Source organism: Cotesia glomerata, linkage group LG10 (assembly GCF_020080835.1).
Source record: "Cotesia glomerata isolate CgM1 linkage group LG10, MPM_Cglom_v2.3, whole genome shotgun sequence".
NCBI classification, from domain to species: Eukaryota; Metazoa; Arthropoda; class Insecta; order Hymenoptera; family Braconidae; genus Cotesia; species Cotesia glomerata.
In genome coordinates, this window is record NC_058167.1 from 7000738 (window position 1) to 7014920 (window position 14183).

At 28.7% G+C, this 14183-nt stretch overlaps 1 protein-coding gene across 1 annotated transcript in view; it reads left to right on the forward strand.

Moving 5' to 3' along the window:
* LOC123272578 (potassium voltage-gated channel subfamily KQT member 4-like) overlaps positions 1 to 14183 on the forward strand; it is a gene marked incomplete in the record, with an annotated part of 125672 nt that overhangs the window by 99102 nt on the left and 12387 nt on the right. Inside the window, 1 exon segment of the mRNA XM_044739470.1 lies at positions 5782 to 5909. Coding sequence (XP_044595405.1) covers positions 5782 to 5909 — 128 coding nt within the window.

Below are 14183 nucleotides of genomic sequence, written 5' to 3' on the forward strand. Positions count from 1 at the left end.
TACATGCATACTTACATACATACATACAGACAAACGGACACCATCTCGGAAACAATCGGGGAAGCTTCCTAGGACCTCAAAACGTCAACATCCGTTGAAAACTTGATTTTCGAAAAACGGGGTAAAACCAATAACTTCCCAACTTTTGAAAATTTTCAATTTTCTTAGCGGGAAGTTAAAAATTTAGGCAATTTTCGCGATTAAATTTTTAAGCACTTTGTAAGCTTAACGTTGTAAAATTAATAATAATAATCACAGTAATATTTACCATGACATAAGAAATAATAATAATATTTAATCACATGAGTTAATTTTAATTTTGTCAGTTGGCAGCTTAAATGGAAACAAATATTTCTACTGTATGACTAGTCTTCGAGTAGCAGAGGGGATCCAGTCTTGCTTCTGTAACCGTGAGGTCTCGATTTCGAATCCCAGTAAAGCTGAGTTTTTTTCAACGGAAATTTGTGTTTTCTTCGTCGTTTCTTCTGTCTTCATTTCGATATCATTATTCTTGTATAATTATAAATTAACATTACTAATAGTTATCATAACCTTAACAGTCATGCAAATAATAACATGAAGTAACCAACAGTTAAATGATAATTTTTTCTTTTTTTTTACTATGAATATAACCAGTTTAGGCTATTAAGGTTGAACTAGGTTGAAATAGGTTTTAATAAAACCCTGCCTGACACTTTTTCGTCTGAGAAACAAAAAATCGTATACATCGTGCAATCCCAGCTAGGCGCTAAAAGAGTGAAACAGAGTTTTATTAAGAACCTTCTTCAATCTAACTCGTCTGAAAACGGACTTAAGTAGACGTTACCAGGGGTGAAGCAGGGGTTTAGTATCAATGCAGTTCCTTATTTCTTAAAACCTATTTCATTCTGTTTCACCCTGAATTAGACTATCCCAGGTTAAAATGGGTTTTAAGCGAAAAAAAATTTCGACTCGGGCAACGTTTTGAACTTCAGGTACATGATCATTTTACTGTGACGAACTAACTCGTTAAAGACTACAATTCTTGGTATATTAAGTTTGTGGGACCATTGACAATAAAATCGCATAATATATGACTCATTATGGCCGCTTAATACTGAAAATAGGTTCTTTGGTACATTGTTGGAGTATGAGGTGTTAGTTCAAAAATTGAGAAGTACGGGCGATTGTCAGTACCACATTATATAAGAAAAATTTGTCACACACCATCGCAGTGAAAGATCAATTAAAAATTGCTAAAACCATTGTATCTGCCGATTTTGAAAGTGAAGTAAAATTTGATCCAATCCAATGGCGCGATTTTTCTGACATTAAAAAATATTTTGACAATATTTGTACAGGAAAATTATGTGCTATAATCATGTGACTTCGAATTATTAAAAACATCAACGAGTTATGATTGTTGTTGTTGATATTGATAATAATGACCCATTATTTGGTAAAATTTATGATATAGTGAGTGTGAATGACCAATTATTTTTCTTAATGTCTTCTGTTAAATTGTTACTTTTAAATGAACATTATCATGCATTTTGTGTCGATGCCAGTCGCGATATAAGGATGATCAAAGATAAAAACTTACTAATAAATTTTGTACCTTGTATATTAGTACAAAGAAAAAATTGATTTTTTATAACCACTAGGTATTCGATTTAATGTTATATTAATCAAAACTTTTCTAAATTTTTAGTTATATCTGTATACAAGTTATTTATACCTCAATCTAAGCTTATCAATAAACATTTTCAGTTATTTTAGAAGATGAGTTTCTTATTTTAGTAAAACGAACTTAGTTTCAGTTTATTTCATATATGCACTTCTAATTTTTAAAACCGATATTTTCGATATACTAAACCAATTTTATTGGTAACCTCCACCGAAAAAATCGGTTGAGTCTACCGATTATTTTTTTCCGTGAATTGAATTGTTTAATTGAAATTTACCGAACATAACTAGGCTTGTTGAATTGAACCATTTAAGCTATACTGAAAATAATCGAGCTGACTGACTATTTTTATAAACTGAATTAAACTTAGCTTGCAATTGAATTGAAAATAAGTGAATTAAATTAAACCGACTACTGATTGACTAACGGATTAAAAAAAACTGAACTTAACTGACTTATTACTTACTGAATTGAAAACTGAACTCTACAGACACATCTTTTGTGTCGAGTTAATTTATATCGGCGTATCGAATTGTCCACACTGATAGAAAAACAATCTTGATTCAAGAAATTTTTTTTCTTCAAAACTTAAACTCTTGAAACTAGATATAGATATATTTCTTTCAAAAATTTTTGTCTCTTGTTGCCTGTGACTTTTGTCACAGTCTTTTAAATTTACTTCCAAGTATCCAAATTGAAAGAGAATTAGTTCGTAAATTTCAATATCACGGAGAAGCTCAGTTAGTACTATTCAGACATCGACGTAAGTGCCCGCTACCGGATATTTGATGTCGATCGAACTGTTCTTAATAATTACATCAATTAAACGATAATAGAATTTACGGCAGCTGGAGAGGTAGCAACTATGTCTACAATATAACAGGTGTATAATGAATTCGATATTATTTGAGTGAACTATTATTTTAGTTGTTAATATAACGAAGCCCTATTCACCCTTAGACTAAAATGGGCCCCTGTCTCCCTGTCACAGCTGTTTATGTAAATTATTTTAAGAATTTATTTTCACAGATATCGTTAGATAATTTATTCAACTTGATAAATGTATGTAAAAAACTTTGTTTTTAAAAATTTTTAATAATTATTATTCATAAAAAAATTAGCAAACATAAAAAAGTAGATATGACACTGTAATGTTGATATTTCAATAACTGAGAAAAAAGTGCTTAGTTAGCTGAATTATAACATCAAAAATATAAAAATGTAGTTTTCTGAATTTTTTTTTTTGTAGTTACTTGAACTATGCATAAGTAGAAGTAACTGTTGATAAATAGTTATATGAACCATATTTTTATGAATATTTTTCTGTTATCGGGTTAAACAAAAAGTTATCAGGTGACTAAAAAGTTGTTACGGTCCATTTCTCAGATAACTTGACTAGAAGAGCCCTTGGTGCGTAATCAAAAAATTCGATAGCCTATATTTAATTAAAAATAGTTGAAATAACTATATATAAGTAACTGTATATTAAAGTTGTAACTATGTATAATCAACAAATAATTTTAGGTATAAAAACTTCAACTAAATAGTGATAATACGATTTAACTAGTTTTTCCTAGTTCAAAGAACTATATTGTTGTATCAGTATGCTGACCAAAAATGAGTAGGGGAGAAGGGGGTCAAATGAACCACGGGGCAATTGAACCACTCGACTTAAAAAATCGAAAAAATTGAAAAAACGCTTCATGCTCTTAGAATTAGATTCTAATATGTTAAACTTGGATATGATCAAAATTTGAAATCATTGCGATCGATAAATTTTGAAAAATTGAGATTTTCTTATTTTTAGGCATGCAAACTTTCTTTTCGGCTGGTGACAAATTGTTTAATAATATTTAAATTTTTGAATTAATTGATAAAATTTGAATTATAGTAGTTGTATATACTTATATTTTATAATCCTCAACTTTGTTTATAGTGATAGAATGGTTTATTTATTTATTATTTACTATTAATTGTTTTAAAATTATACGGGGTCAATTGAACCAGCAGTCAGGGGACGATTGAACCATACGGAGAAGCATGGGACATGCGCGCGCATCTTGACTCGACGTGAAAAATACTCAGGGAAATAACCTAACAATTTGATAAACTCAATTTGTAATTAAAATTATTTTTAAATCGATTTTTAATTTATTAAATATAATATATGTGTATTAAAAATGTGCAACAGTAATATTAGAAAGTAACAATTAATATGTTATTTATTAAAAGTTCGGGTTTGAGTTATAAATGTCATTGGTTCAATTGACCCCGAGCAGTGGTTCAATTGCCCCCCGAGCGGGGGTCAATTGAACCATTCGACGCGTTTGGATAAATTAATAATTTTTAAAAATTCACGTTGTTTATTAACTAATTTATGTATTGATAATGATAGTAGACTTAATAAACTATCATTCCAAGAAAAAAAAAGTTATTATTTAGTTTTAATTCGAATAGTAAAAAATTACTAAACTTTTTTTGGTTCAATTGACCCCCTTCTCCCCTACATTAAAATGAGTCAAAAATGAGTATGATTATGGCATACTACAATTATTAACATTTATTGGTAAATAAAAAAATATCTGAAATTATAAAAAAAAAATGAAGATTATCATTTTCTATAAAATATAAGTGTTCGAAATAAATAAGAAAATTTTTTATGTATTTTGGGAGTATTTATTGAGGTCAATATATTTTATTTCAATGCCTTTGATAATTTCTTTGAAAAATTTACATGAATAGGCATTTTTTGAGAATATAAACGAGAATGATCCGTTAAAGTTGATAAAATAACAGACTTTTATAGAATACTTTAAAAAACAATTAGTCTTTTTTTGCACCATCCTCTTATCCATATTTGTAATATAGCTGGTCTTACTTCCTTTGTTTGTATACAATTTAAATTATTTATATAACATTAAGATTATGTAATTTTTTCAATTTTTATTCGATTTTGAATATTTTTCACTACTTTTTTTACAATAACCAATAAATTTGCAATGAATAATATAATTTTTTTAGTAAGATGTAAAAATACAATGGTATTAATTTTCGTTGTTTTTCCCGTGGTAAATTCTAATTTTATTTTCCTTTTGAATTGTATTTACAATTTTTTTTTCTTTTTAAAAACACTGTTACAAATTGGCAATAATTTTAACGAATGTATCTATTGACTTTATTACAATGGGCAAGGAGCCAAAATTAAATGAAACATACACGGAAAGAAAATTGTACGAAAAATTACGATGAAAACATCGTAACTTTTAGTATAGGACATTGTAGCGCCGGACCAGAACTCAAACATCATAATTTATACGATGTAACATCGTAAATTTCTATCACTCAAATTAAAAAGCAGTTTAGGTCACCGAAAAAATAATTCTGTATCACCGAGGAATCGAACCCGGTGTCTTCTCCGCCTCAAGTCCAAAGTTTATCCCCTTACGCTATCGGAGGGGCTATCTAAACCGTCTGTTCAGTCACAAAATAAGACCCTACATACAGTAGTTGGTCATCTTTCGGTGGTGGCGTCGCAAACTACTGGACTCTGTCTCTCTTTTATTAAAACATATAGTATGCGTCCTTATTCACTTGCTCTTACGGAAAAAAAAATTTACTAAATAACATCGTAATTTTCAATAATTCAAATTGTATTCTGTAGACAGCAACATCGTAAAAATCAACATACTGAGTCTAGTCCTGGATTACGATGTTACCATTGTAATTTTTCATAGGATTTTTTTTCCGTGTAAAGATTGGAAAACACATATCTCTATTGTTGATAGCTATTGTATTGTCAGTTTAAATAGACGTAAAAAACTTTAGATGAAAGAATAATTTTGACAGAAAAATAAATGGGTAGAATAACAAAACAAAATTAAAATATTCTTAAAGTTATTACTTGGATTAATTTATTTAAAATACGCTGAGAGCGAACGAATGGTTGTGAATTAAATGATCAAGTCTGATGAGAATGAGAATGAAAAGAACATAGACATTTTAATAAGTAATTATGGTTTTAGAATATAATACAGAATATACAAGATTGAAATGATACAAGTTTATAATTACCGGATTACTCTATATTTTAACTGATAAATAATTATCGATATCAGATAAAATTCTTGGTGGCAAGACGCAAATTCAAAGAGGCTCTGAAGCCGTATGACGTTAAAGATGTGATTGAGCAGTACAGTGCAGGCCACGTCGACCTCATCAGTCGAGTTAAAAATATTCAAAATAGGTATCCCAAATATCATGGTATCTGTTCGTTCGCTGTTGGTAGTAATGTTACTCGAATTTTTTAAATTACATATGTATATTATCTACTTTTATAAGTCTTTATATTTATTTTAGGGTATTTCGTTTTTGGCGAGTATTTTATTCTTTTTTATTTCCTTGTTAAAATTTTTTTACTACTCACTAAGAAAAAAATTTTCCTTCAAATTTGAGTCCAAGAGTATGCAAATCGAATAGTGATATCAGATTAAAATAGTTTATACTCTAAAGAAAATAGTAGATGTAGTAAAAAATGATACAAGACGATTTCAGAAGATAGCGATACATTTATTGAACAAAAACTAGACAGTTTGCCTTCGAGACGAAACTTATCGAATTTTTCCCACAAACATCAGTGGTTGGGATGTGAAAAATATATGCTTAGATACGAAATGGCACACATGTTTATGATTGACAGGTACAAAGGATATCTTTTTCAACGAATCAGTTTTTTCTAGACAATTATTCTTCTATCCGTCATTACCTATTCGTATACCATTAAATAAAACTCTCAGTAATTATTGAAGTTTTCGGTTTCTTTTTCGATACGTTACGAATAACGGGAAAAATCAGATAAATTTGAATTGACAACTCTCACCTCAGGTTATATCACATTTAATACGGAATTTTTTAAAGAATTGTTTTATCTCAAAAATTTGTTTACTTGATCATTTTCAACTGTTAATAATTCGTACATGCTCAAATTGGAATCTCGTCAATTTTTTTTTCAAAAAAATCTAGAAAACAGTTGACCCTGCAGGTCATCTCTGGAACTTCCCGCAATAATACGGTCAAAACGCTCGAGAAATGATTCCAAGATTATGAGCTCTTCGAGCTCACAAACAGCACTCTTATACTTTTTCGAGCTCTTTCAGCTCAAAAACCTAGTGGTCGTTAAATACATACTTTTTCGAAAATTTTTCATTGAGATATCTTCGATCCAATCAATCGTTGTAGATGATGGGACTTATAGTATTCGACGCAGTTTTTCAAGCACAATAAGATTATGATAATAATTATTATCGATAATCGATGATAACGATTATAATCGTTATCATTACCAACCAAGCGATTTGACGTAAAATTTTGAAGTTATATTAAAAAAACCTCTTTTCGGAATTTTTAAAAACCAAATATCTCACGAAGCAATTTACTGATCTTGGCGGCGTTTGATGCAGTTTTTAAGAACTAATGGTTATTAAAGTACATTAAAAACGTTCTGATTGGAAATTTCAAAGTTATTTACAAAAGATACATATTTCAAAATTTTTTGTTAACGATATCTCACGAACGATATCAACGATATCTCACTGAATTTCTCAAAATCTGTCGCACCGAATTGACTTAAACCTTCAAGGAAGTCAGTTTCGCTGAACCCTATCGAATGACGCCAATCCTAGGACCTCAGAACATGACGATCTGATGAGAACTCGATTTTTGAAAATCAGGTTGAAATAAGTTCCTAATTTATGAGAACCATTGATTTTCATAGCGAGAGTTAAGAAATTAATCTAATCAAATCTTCAACTCAACTTCTAAATTCATGTAAAAACACAATTCGATAATCCTGAGCGTTGACCGTATACCAAATCTGTTGTAAAAAATTTTTTTCCGATTTGCTCCTTCCCTTTGAATTATTGTTACGTTGGGATTGGGAGTCTGCAGAAGTAAGACGAATATATTACAATTTTAAATTAATTCAGCTTTAAGTCGACTTATCGTGAAATTAATTTTTATCAAAATATTTCAGCTCAAGAAATTCGTCCTTTCGATTATTTTCATTTTGTGTTAAACTTCGTGAACAAGATTGGGCTGCCTTGAGCTTTGTAGCAAGTACAGAAAATTGGAAAAAAGCTCAGAAACTTTCAACTAATTAATATTGATAGTCTTATTCTAATAATTAATATAAGAATTTAAAAGAGGCTTAAGTTTGAAACAAATTCGATTCCTAGCCGATATGTAACCAAACTTTAATTAGGAATAAAGAAAAAAAGTTCGCCAGAAATAAAATTCCTATAATAACTCATACTCAAAAAAGTCTTAAAATATACAAATATGGACTATTCATTGTTAATTTATAATATAATAGATATATTAATAATATGTAATAATTTTCAACGAATTCGAAAGAGGTCAGGTTCAAAAGTGGTCGATTTGGAATGGAATGCTCCCTATATTATAAATTATAACTAAACAAAAAAATGTCAATCAATTCTTTTTTTACTGTCTTACATAGTTTGAGGGGATTATTTACTTTTAAAATATTGAAAAAAAAAAAATAAATTTTATCTCATGCTTATATTATTAAAAAATTTGATTTAAAATAGAAATGTGACTACAATCAGCATTTTAAACATAATTTCGGTAGATATTACTCTCCAAATTTTGAGGCTGGCAATGGCCTGGTCGGCTCGGTGCTCGCTTTTCGAAAGAGTGGGACCCGGGTTCGATCCCAGCACGCTCCAATATTTTTCAGTGATTATAATTAAAAATATGTGCGTTACGTTACGTTGCCAGCCTCTGGAAGTGGCAGAGATAGCCGGGCGGCACACGTCTGACTTGGGCGATCACACATTTAAGCAACAACTTGAATGGGTGACCACCTTAGTCACCGTTGGCTAGAGCGAGGGATCTCTGCACACTAGGAGAAGGGCCTAATGCTCCAGTGGTCGATAAAGAAGAGTTTCTTATCAATCACTGTAGACTTAGCCCAGCTCCGACTGTACTATCATGGGTTTTCTCTGTGGTTTCCCCATGATTCTGTTCCAACAGCCTGAGAAGGTGAGGTTCAGGGTGAATACGGTACAGAAAGCACAAGTCGGTTCACAGCTGCAAAAATTAAAAGTAGAAATGAAGTGTCGGGTGGGACTTGCTGAGGTCCAATATGAGAAATAGAAAAAAGCGTAGAGCTAGGAGAAAAAGAGGAATCAGCCTTGTAAAAACCGAGAGGTGTACAAGTAAAGCATGATAATAATAATAATACTTTCCTAATTTCTTAAATCCTTGGTCATAGTAAAATATAAATAACGTAATATAACAATATTTTATCGTTTTAATTTTATTAATATATTTGAGAATACATACATAAAAACGTTAATCTCTTAATCATTTGTAATGGATAAAACATATAATTTATTTTTGTTGTTTAGGAAGTTTAAATTGAATAAAATATTTGAATTATTAAAAAAAAAAATTGCAATTAAAATTAGTAGTTTAGGTCCATATTTGTATATTTTAATGTATATAACTTATTTTTCTATATTTCAATCTCTCTTCGACACTTCGAAATATTTTTATGATTCTACACTTGTTTATATTTTAAAATTTTATCCATGTGTTTTTGCTATTGATACTTTTTATTATTCACAATATTCACTAATATTTGATATAAAAGAAACTTTATTCTCTTTTGATAGTAGGTAGCATATCTTGTTTGTTTTAATAAAAAAAAAAAATAATCTACGTACTGTAAAGCACATATTTTTTATTACGTACACTTCTACTTTACGATAAGATATTCTTTCTTTCATTATATTTGCACTGTTACTTGTATTTTTAAATCACATAGATTCAATAAATTTAGATACATCATAAATAAAAATCTAAAGAATATTTATTTAAATGATTCCATGTTTATTCAGCATGGTAGTAATTATATTCGCATTCTCTAGGTATTGTTTTATTCTCTATAGAGAGTATACTCTTCCTACATTCTTTGAATTAAATTGGTATACAAAACAATTTATTCTTTTAAAAATAGTGCTATATTCATAAAATTTTTTTTTTTTTTTACATCAAAAACATATTTTTCAAGCAATAAAATTATAATTATCATTATTATTGTTATATACTTTTTTTACGGTAATCAAATCGAACCACTTGATATTATATTTTACGAATATCACATCGCGCACCTAAAAATATCAATTTTCAAATGAAAATAATATTTCTTTCAAGATAAAAATAAATATTATAAAAACGATCTGTATTGTCTAATGGTATGTCATTGTGCGGGTGTAAAGTTTTTTGGCTTGCCTAGCTTCGGGGTTTGTAAATTTCTTTTGAAATTAAACTTTAAATCAGTAAAATGAATAAACAAAAAAATTCATTTTATGTTACTTTTACTTGCATAAAATTAGTTATATACTTTTGATTTGTACATACAAAAAGTTAAAGTTAAAACAGTAAAGAAAAAATACTGTTAAAAATTTTAAAAACAAAAAGAGAATTACACACTCAATATATATATATTCCACATGGCAACGTGTGTTATTACCACAGCTGAAATACTTCGTGGCCCGCAAGAAGTTCAGAGAAGCTCTAAAACCTTACGACGTCAAGGACGTGATTGAACAGTACAGCTCTGGACACGCGGATCTTCTGAATCGCGTGCGAAACCTTCAATTCAGGTACTTTTAAATCCGAGAGAGTACCTCTTTAGTAAATTCATAAAAGTAAGAATATATTCACAAAAATAGTTTCTCATGTTGCACTGTGAAAAATCGTTACATTTAAAAATAAAATTTCTTCAAAACAAACTACTTTTCTGTTAAATTAACTACATTATATTTAACGGTTTTAAATCTTAATGCACATAAAATTAGATTGTCCGTTTTACAACTAATAGCTTTTTATCAAAAGAATTGAAATATTTTCACTGTTGATAAAAGTTCTTGAAAAATTATCAATTCAATTGTAATTTATAAAATAATTTAATCTCAAAATGTTCATGGTTAATAGACAGAAGTAATCAATAAGTGAAAAATATTAGAAACTGTTACAATCATCTGAAATAACCACCTAAAATTAGTCTCAAGTTTTTTTATAACACCACATATCCACTATTTTAAAACTGACTGAAATTGCATGTCTCGAAACTCTGAGCGTTGATGTATTCTCTTAAGTTGAAGAGTATTATCACAATTAGTTTAAATTGCTTAATTTGCTAGCCAACTGGTGAAAATGTCACAAACCATTATCAAAGCATAAAATTTCGCATAAAAGACAAAATAATTACAAACTGATTTTTATATCTTAGAATGATTGATAAGAGCACGAGTTGAAATATCTAACCTGGATTAATTCTCAGAGAACTCAAGTAAACTCCTATCCAGTTAAACTAACTTTTAAAAGCATATCGACGTTGTAATTAACAAAATTGTCTAACACCACATTTTTTAGGACGTGATTACGTCGGAGTGATGAAATCACAACTTTATTCTACAGTTTCTAATTTTACAACTAACTACTGAAAGTCTTCGTACTCGGTGGTGAAAACCGTGTCAATCGGTATTTAAATGTGAGAAAAAATACTACTTATATGGTAATTAGAATTCTTATACGAAATGTCAGAATAAAGAATGGCTCGAACTACTTAATAACAAATTGAATAAATCACTCTTAATATTCTTACTACGAAATTATACCTGTGTTGACAGCTCGGTAGGGTGTACTGGAACATCTGCTAGTAGTTGACTCGTGCCGAAGATAATGAGCACTGAGATGACGCAGGGATACAATGAGGGTTGACACTGGATTTATTTATTAAAATTATTCGTTAACTTTAACAATTCGTGTTTATATTTTAATTTATTGAACAAATTGAAATAACGATAGTCACACAATAATTCCGACAATGATATAGATATACTTGTAACTGACTGGAATTTCTATACTCTTAATCGCAATGAAAATAATTCGACACAACATAATGAATTTCGAAAAATACAAATATTTTCTTTTGTTCAATCTGAATCAAAATAACTTATGAAATAATAAATGGAGATATTATTGTAGAGATACGTACGTCCACTGTAAGAAATTTTCGGAGTGAACGTAGAGTGGATGATTTTTAATTGATTTACTCCCTCCGGAAGTTAAATTCACTTCGAGACGAATTTAAATTATATTATTAATAGATTTCACTCCACGAAGTAAATTTTTTATTTCTTTTTTTGAATAAAAATAAAAAAATAGTTTTGACTCGTTTAAAAATTATAAAATGCATATTTAGAGATTTTAAAAATTACAATTAATAAAACGCTTTTAGCTTTCTATGGAGACTTTTGAATATTTAAAAATTATTAATTTATATAAATGTTTGATGTTTATTTAAATGGAAAATATTTTTTACACACAAATAAGTAAGGGTTTGAAAAATGATTAACATTGAAAACGTGTAATTGAATTTTAAAATATTTCCATATACTTATATATCAATTCGATTTTTCACTAAAATATGGAATGTCTGTAGCAGTCAATATAATAATAAATTATCTTACATTCAGCTACGCTACTCCAATAAAACAACAGAACAATATCATAAAACACTTTCAAATCATTGAATTTAATGTTCTATCAGAATGAGTCTACTACTTTTATAAGTTGATGTAATACTTTTTCTTAATGCAACGTGATGAAAACATCAGTCTAAAAATTTTTATATATAAACCCTAGGGGTGTGCGAATATTCGAGTTTATGAATTATTCGCCTCGAATTCGAATCGAATTATTCGATTCGAATTTCGAATCGAATATTCGAATAATTCGAATAGTCCGAATAATTCGAATCGTTCAAATAATTCAAACAGCCGTTTTCTGTTGATAAACTGAATAATTTTTGTGTAAAAATTAATTCGTTTTATTTTATTTGACTAAATGAAGTCTTCATGATTATTCGATAGTAAAGTCTGCTTATTATTCGTAATAAATATCTCTTGGTGTATTCGGACTCCCCGTCTCGGGGCATCTCGCCAATTTGACATTTTTCCGGAAAAATTCGATTTTTTAAAAAATGAGATCTACGGACCTGATAGATCAGACATTGAAGGAGTGTCAATATATAGACTGCATTTGGAAATTTTATAGCTTTATTTCTAGCTAAGATTAATTAATTTAATTTTTTTTTCTCTTAACTTAAATAAATTAAGTCTATAGCTATATTACATTACAGTAATATTTATATAGCCCACACGAGTTTTTTATATATTTTATATAGTCCACAAATATTTTTACATATTTTTTATATTCCACAAATATGAGAAATATCATATAGGTATATAAAATATATGAAAAAAATCGTGTGCATACTTTAATGAAAGGTCTCGATGAGCGTAATATTAGGATTAGCTTATTTCTTGAAAAATGTCAATAACGAAAAAATGACGTTTTATTTTGTCTACTAATGATATTTTTAACGACCTAAGCTCATCCTGGAGTTACACTTATCGAGACCTTGCATTTGAATACCCACACGTATTTTTCCATATATTTTATTCAAATGATACATCTCATATTTGTAAAATATATAAAATATATAAAAAAAAAAATTCGTGTGCATACTCAAATAAAAGGTCTCGATGAGCGTAACATCAGGATGAGCTTATGTCTTAAAAAATGTCAAGAATTGAAGAATGACTTTGTATTTTGTCTATTGATGATATGTTTAACAATACAAGCTCATCCTAGAGTTACACTTATCGAGACCTTTCATTTGAGTACCCACATGAATTTTTTTATATATCTTATATATATGATATTTATGAAATATATGAAAAATGCAAGTGGGTACTTGAATGAAAGATTTCGATGAATGTAACATCGGAATGAACTTATATCTTTAAAAACTTCAATAATCAAGAAATGACATTGTATCTTGTCAACTAATGATATTTTTAAAGATATCTCAATTTTTCATATATTTTATATATTTATTTATATTACATATATGTATATATGAAAAAGATATCAAAAATGCATGTGGGTACTCAAATGAAAGGTCTTGATGAGTGTAACATCGGAATGAGCTTATATCGTTAAAAACATCATTAGTTAACAAAATACATTATAATTCGTTAATTATTAACATTTTCGTAAATATAAGTCCATTATGATATTATACTCATCGAGACCTTTCATTTAAGTACCCACATGAATTTTTTCATATATCTTATATGTATGATATTTATAAAATATATGAAAAGTGCATGTGGGTAGTCAAGGTCAACAACAATTTATAAGTAAAAAATCTATTAAATAAACAGTTTCCTGTGGACTGAATTGGGAATCTAAACCATTCTGGAATCCACCGGAAGACACAAAAAATTTCATTAGAATCGGTCCAGCCGTTGAGGAGGAGTTCAGTGACAAACACACGCACAGAAGAAATATATATATATATATATATATATATATATATATATATATATATATATATATATATATATTAGGTGTGCCAAAA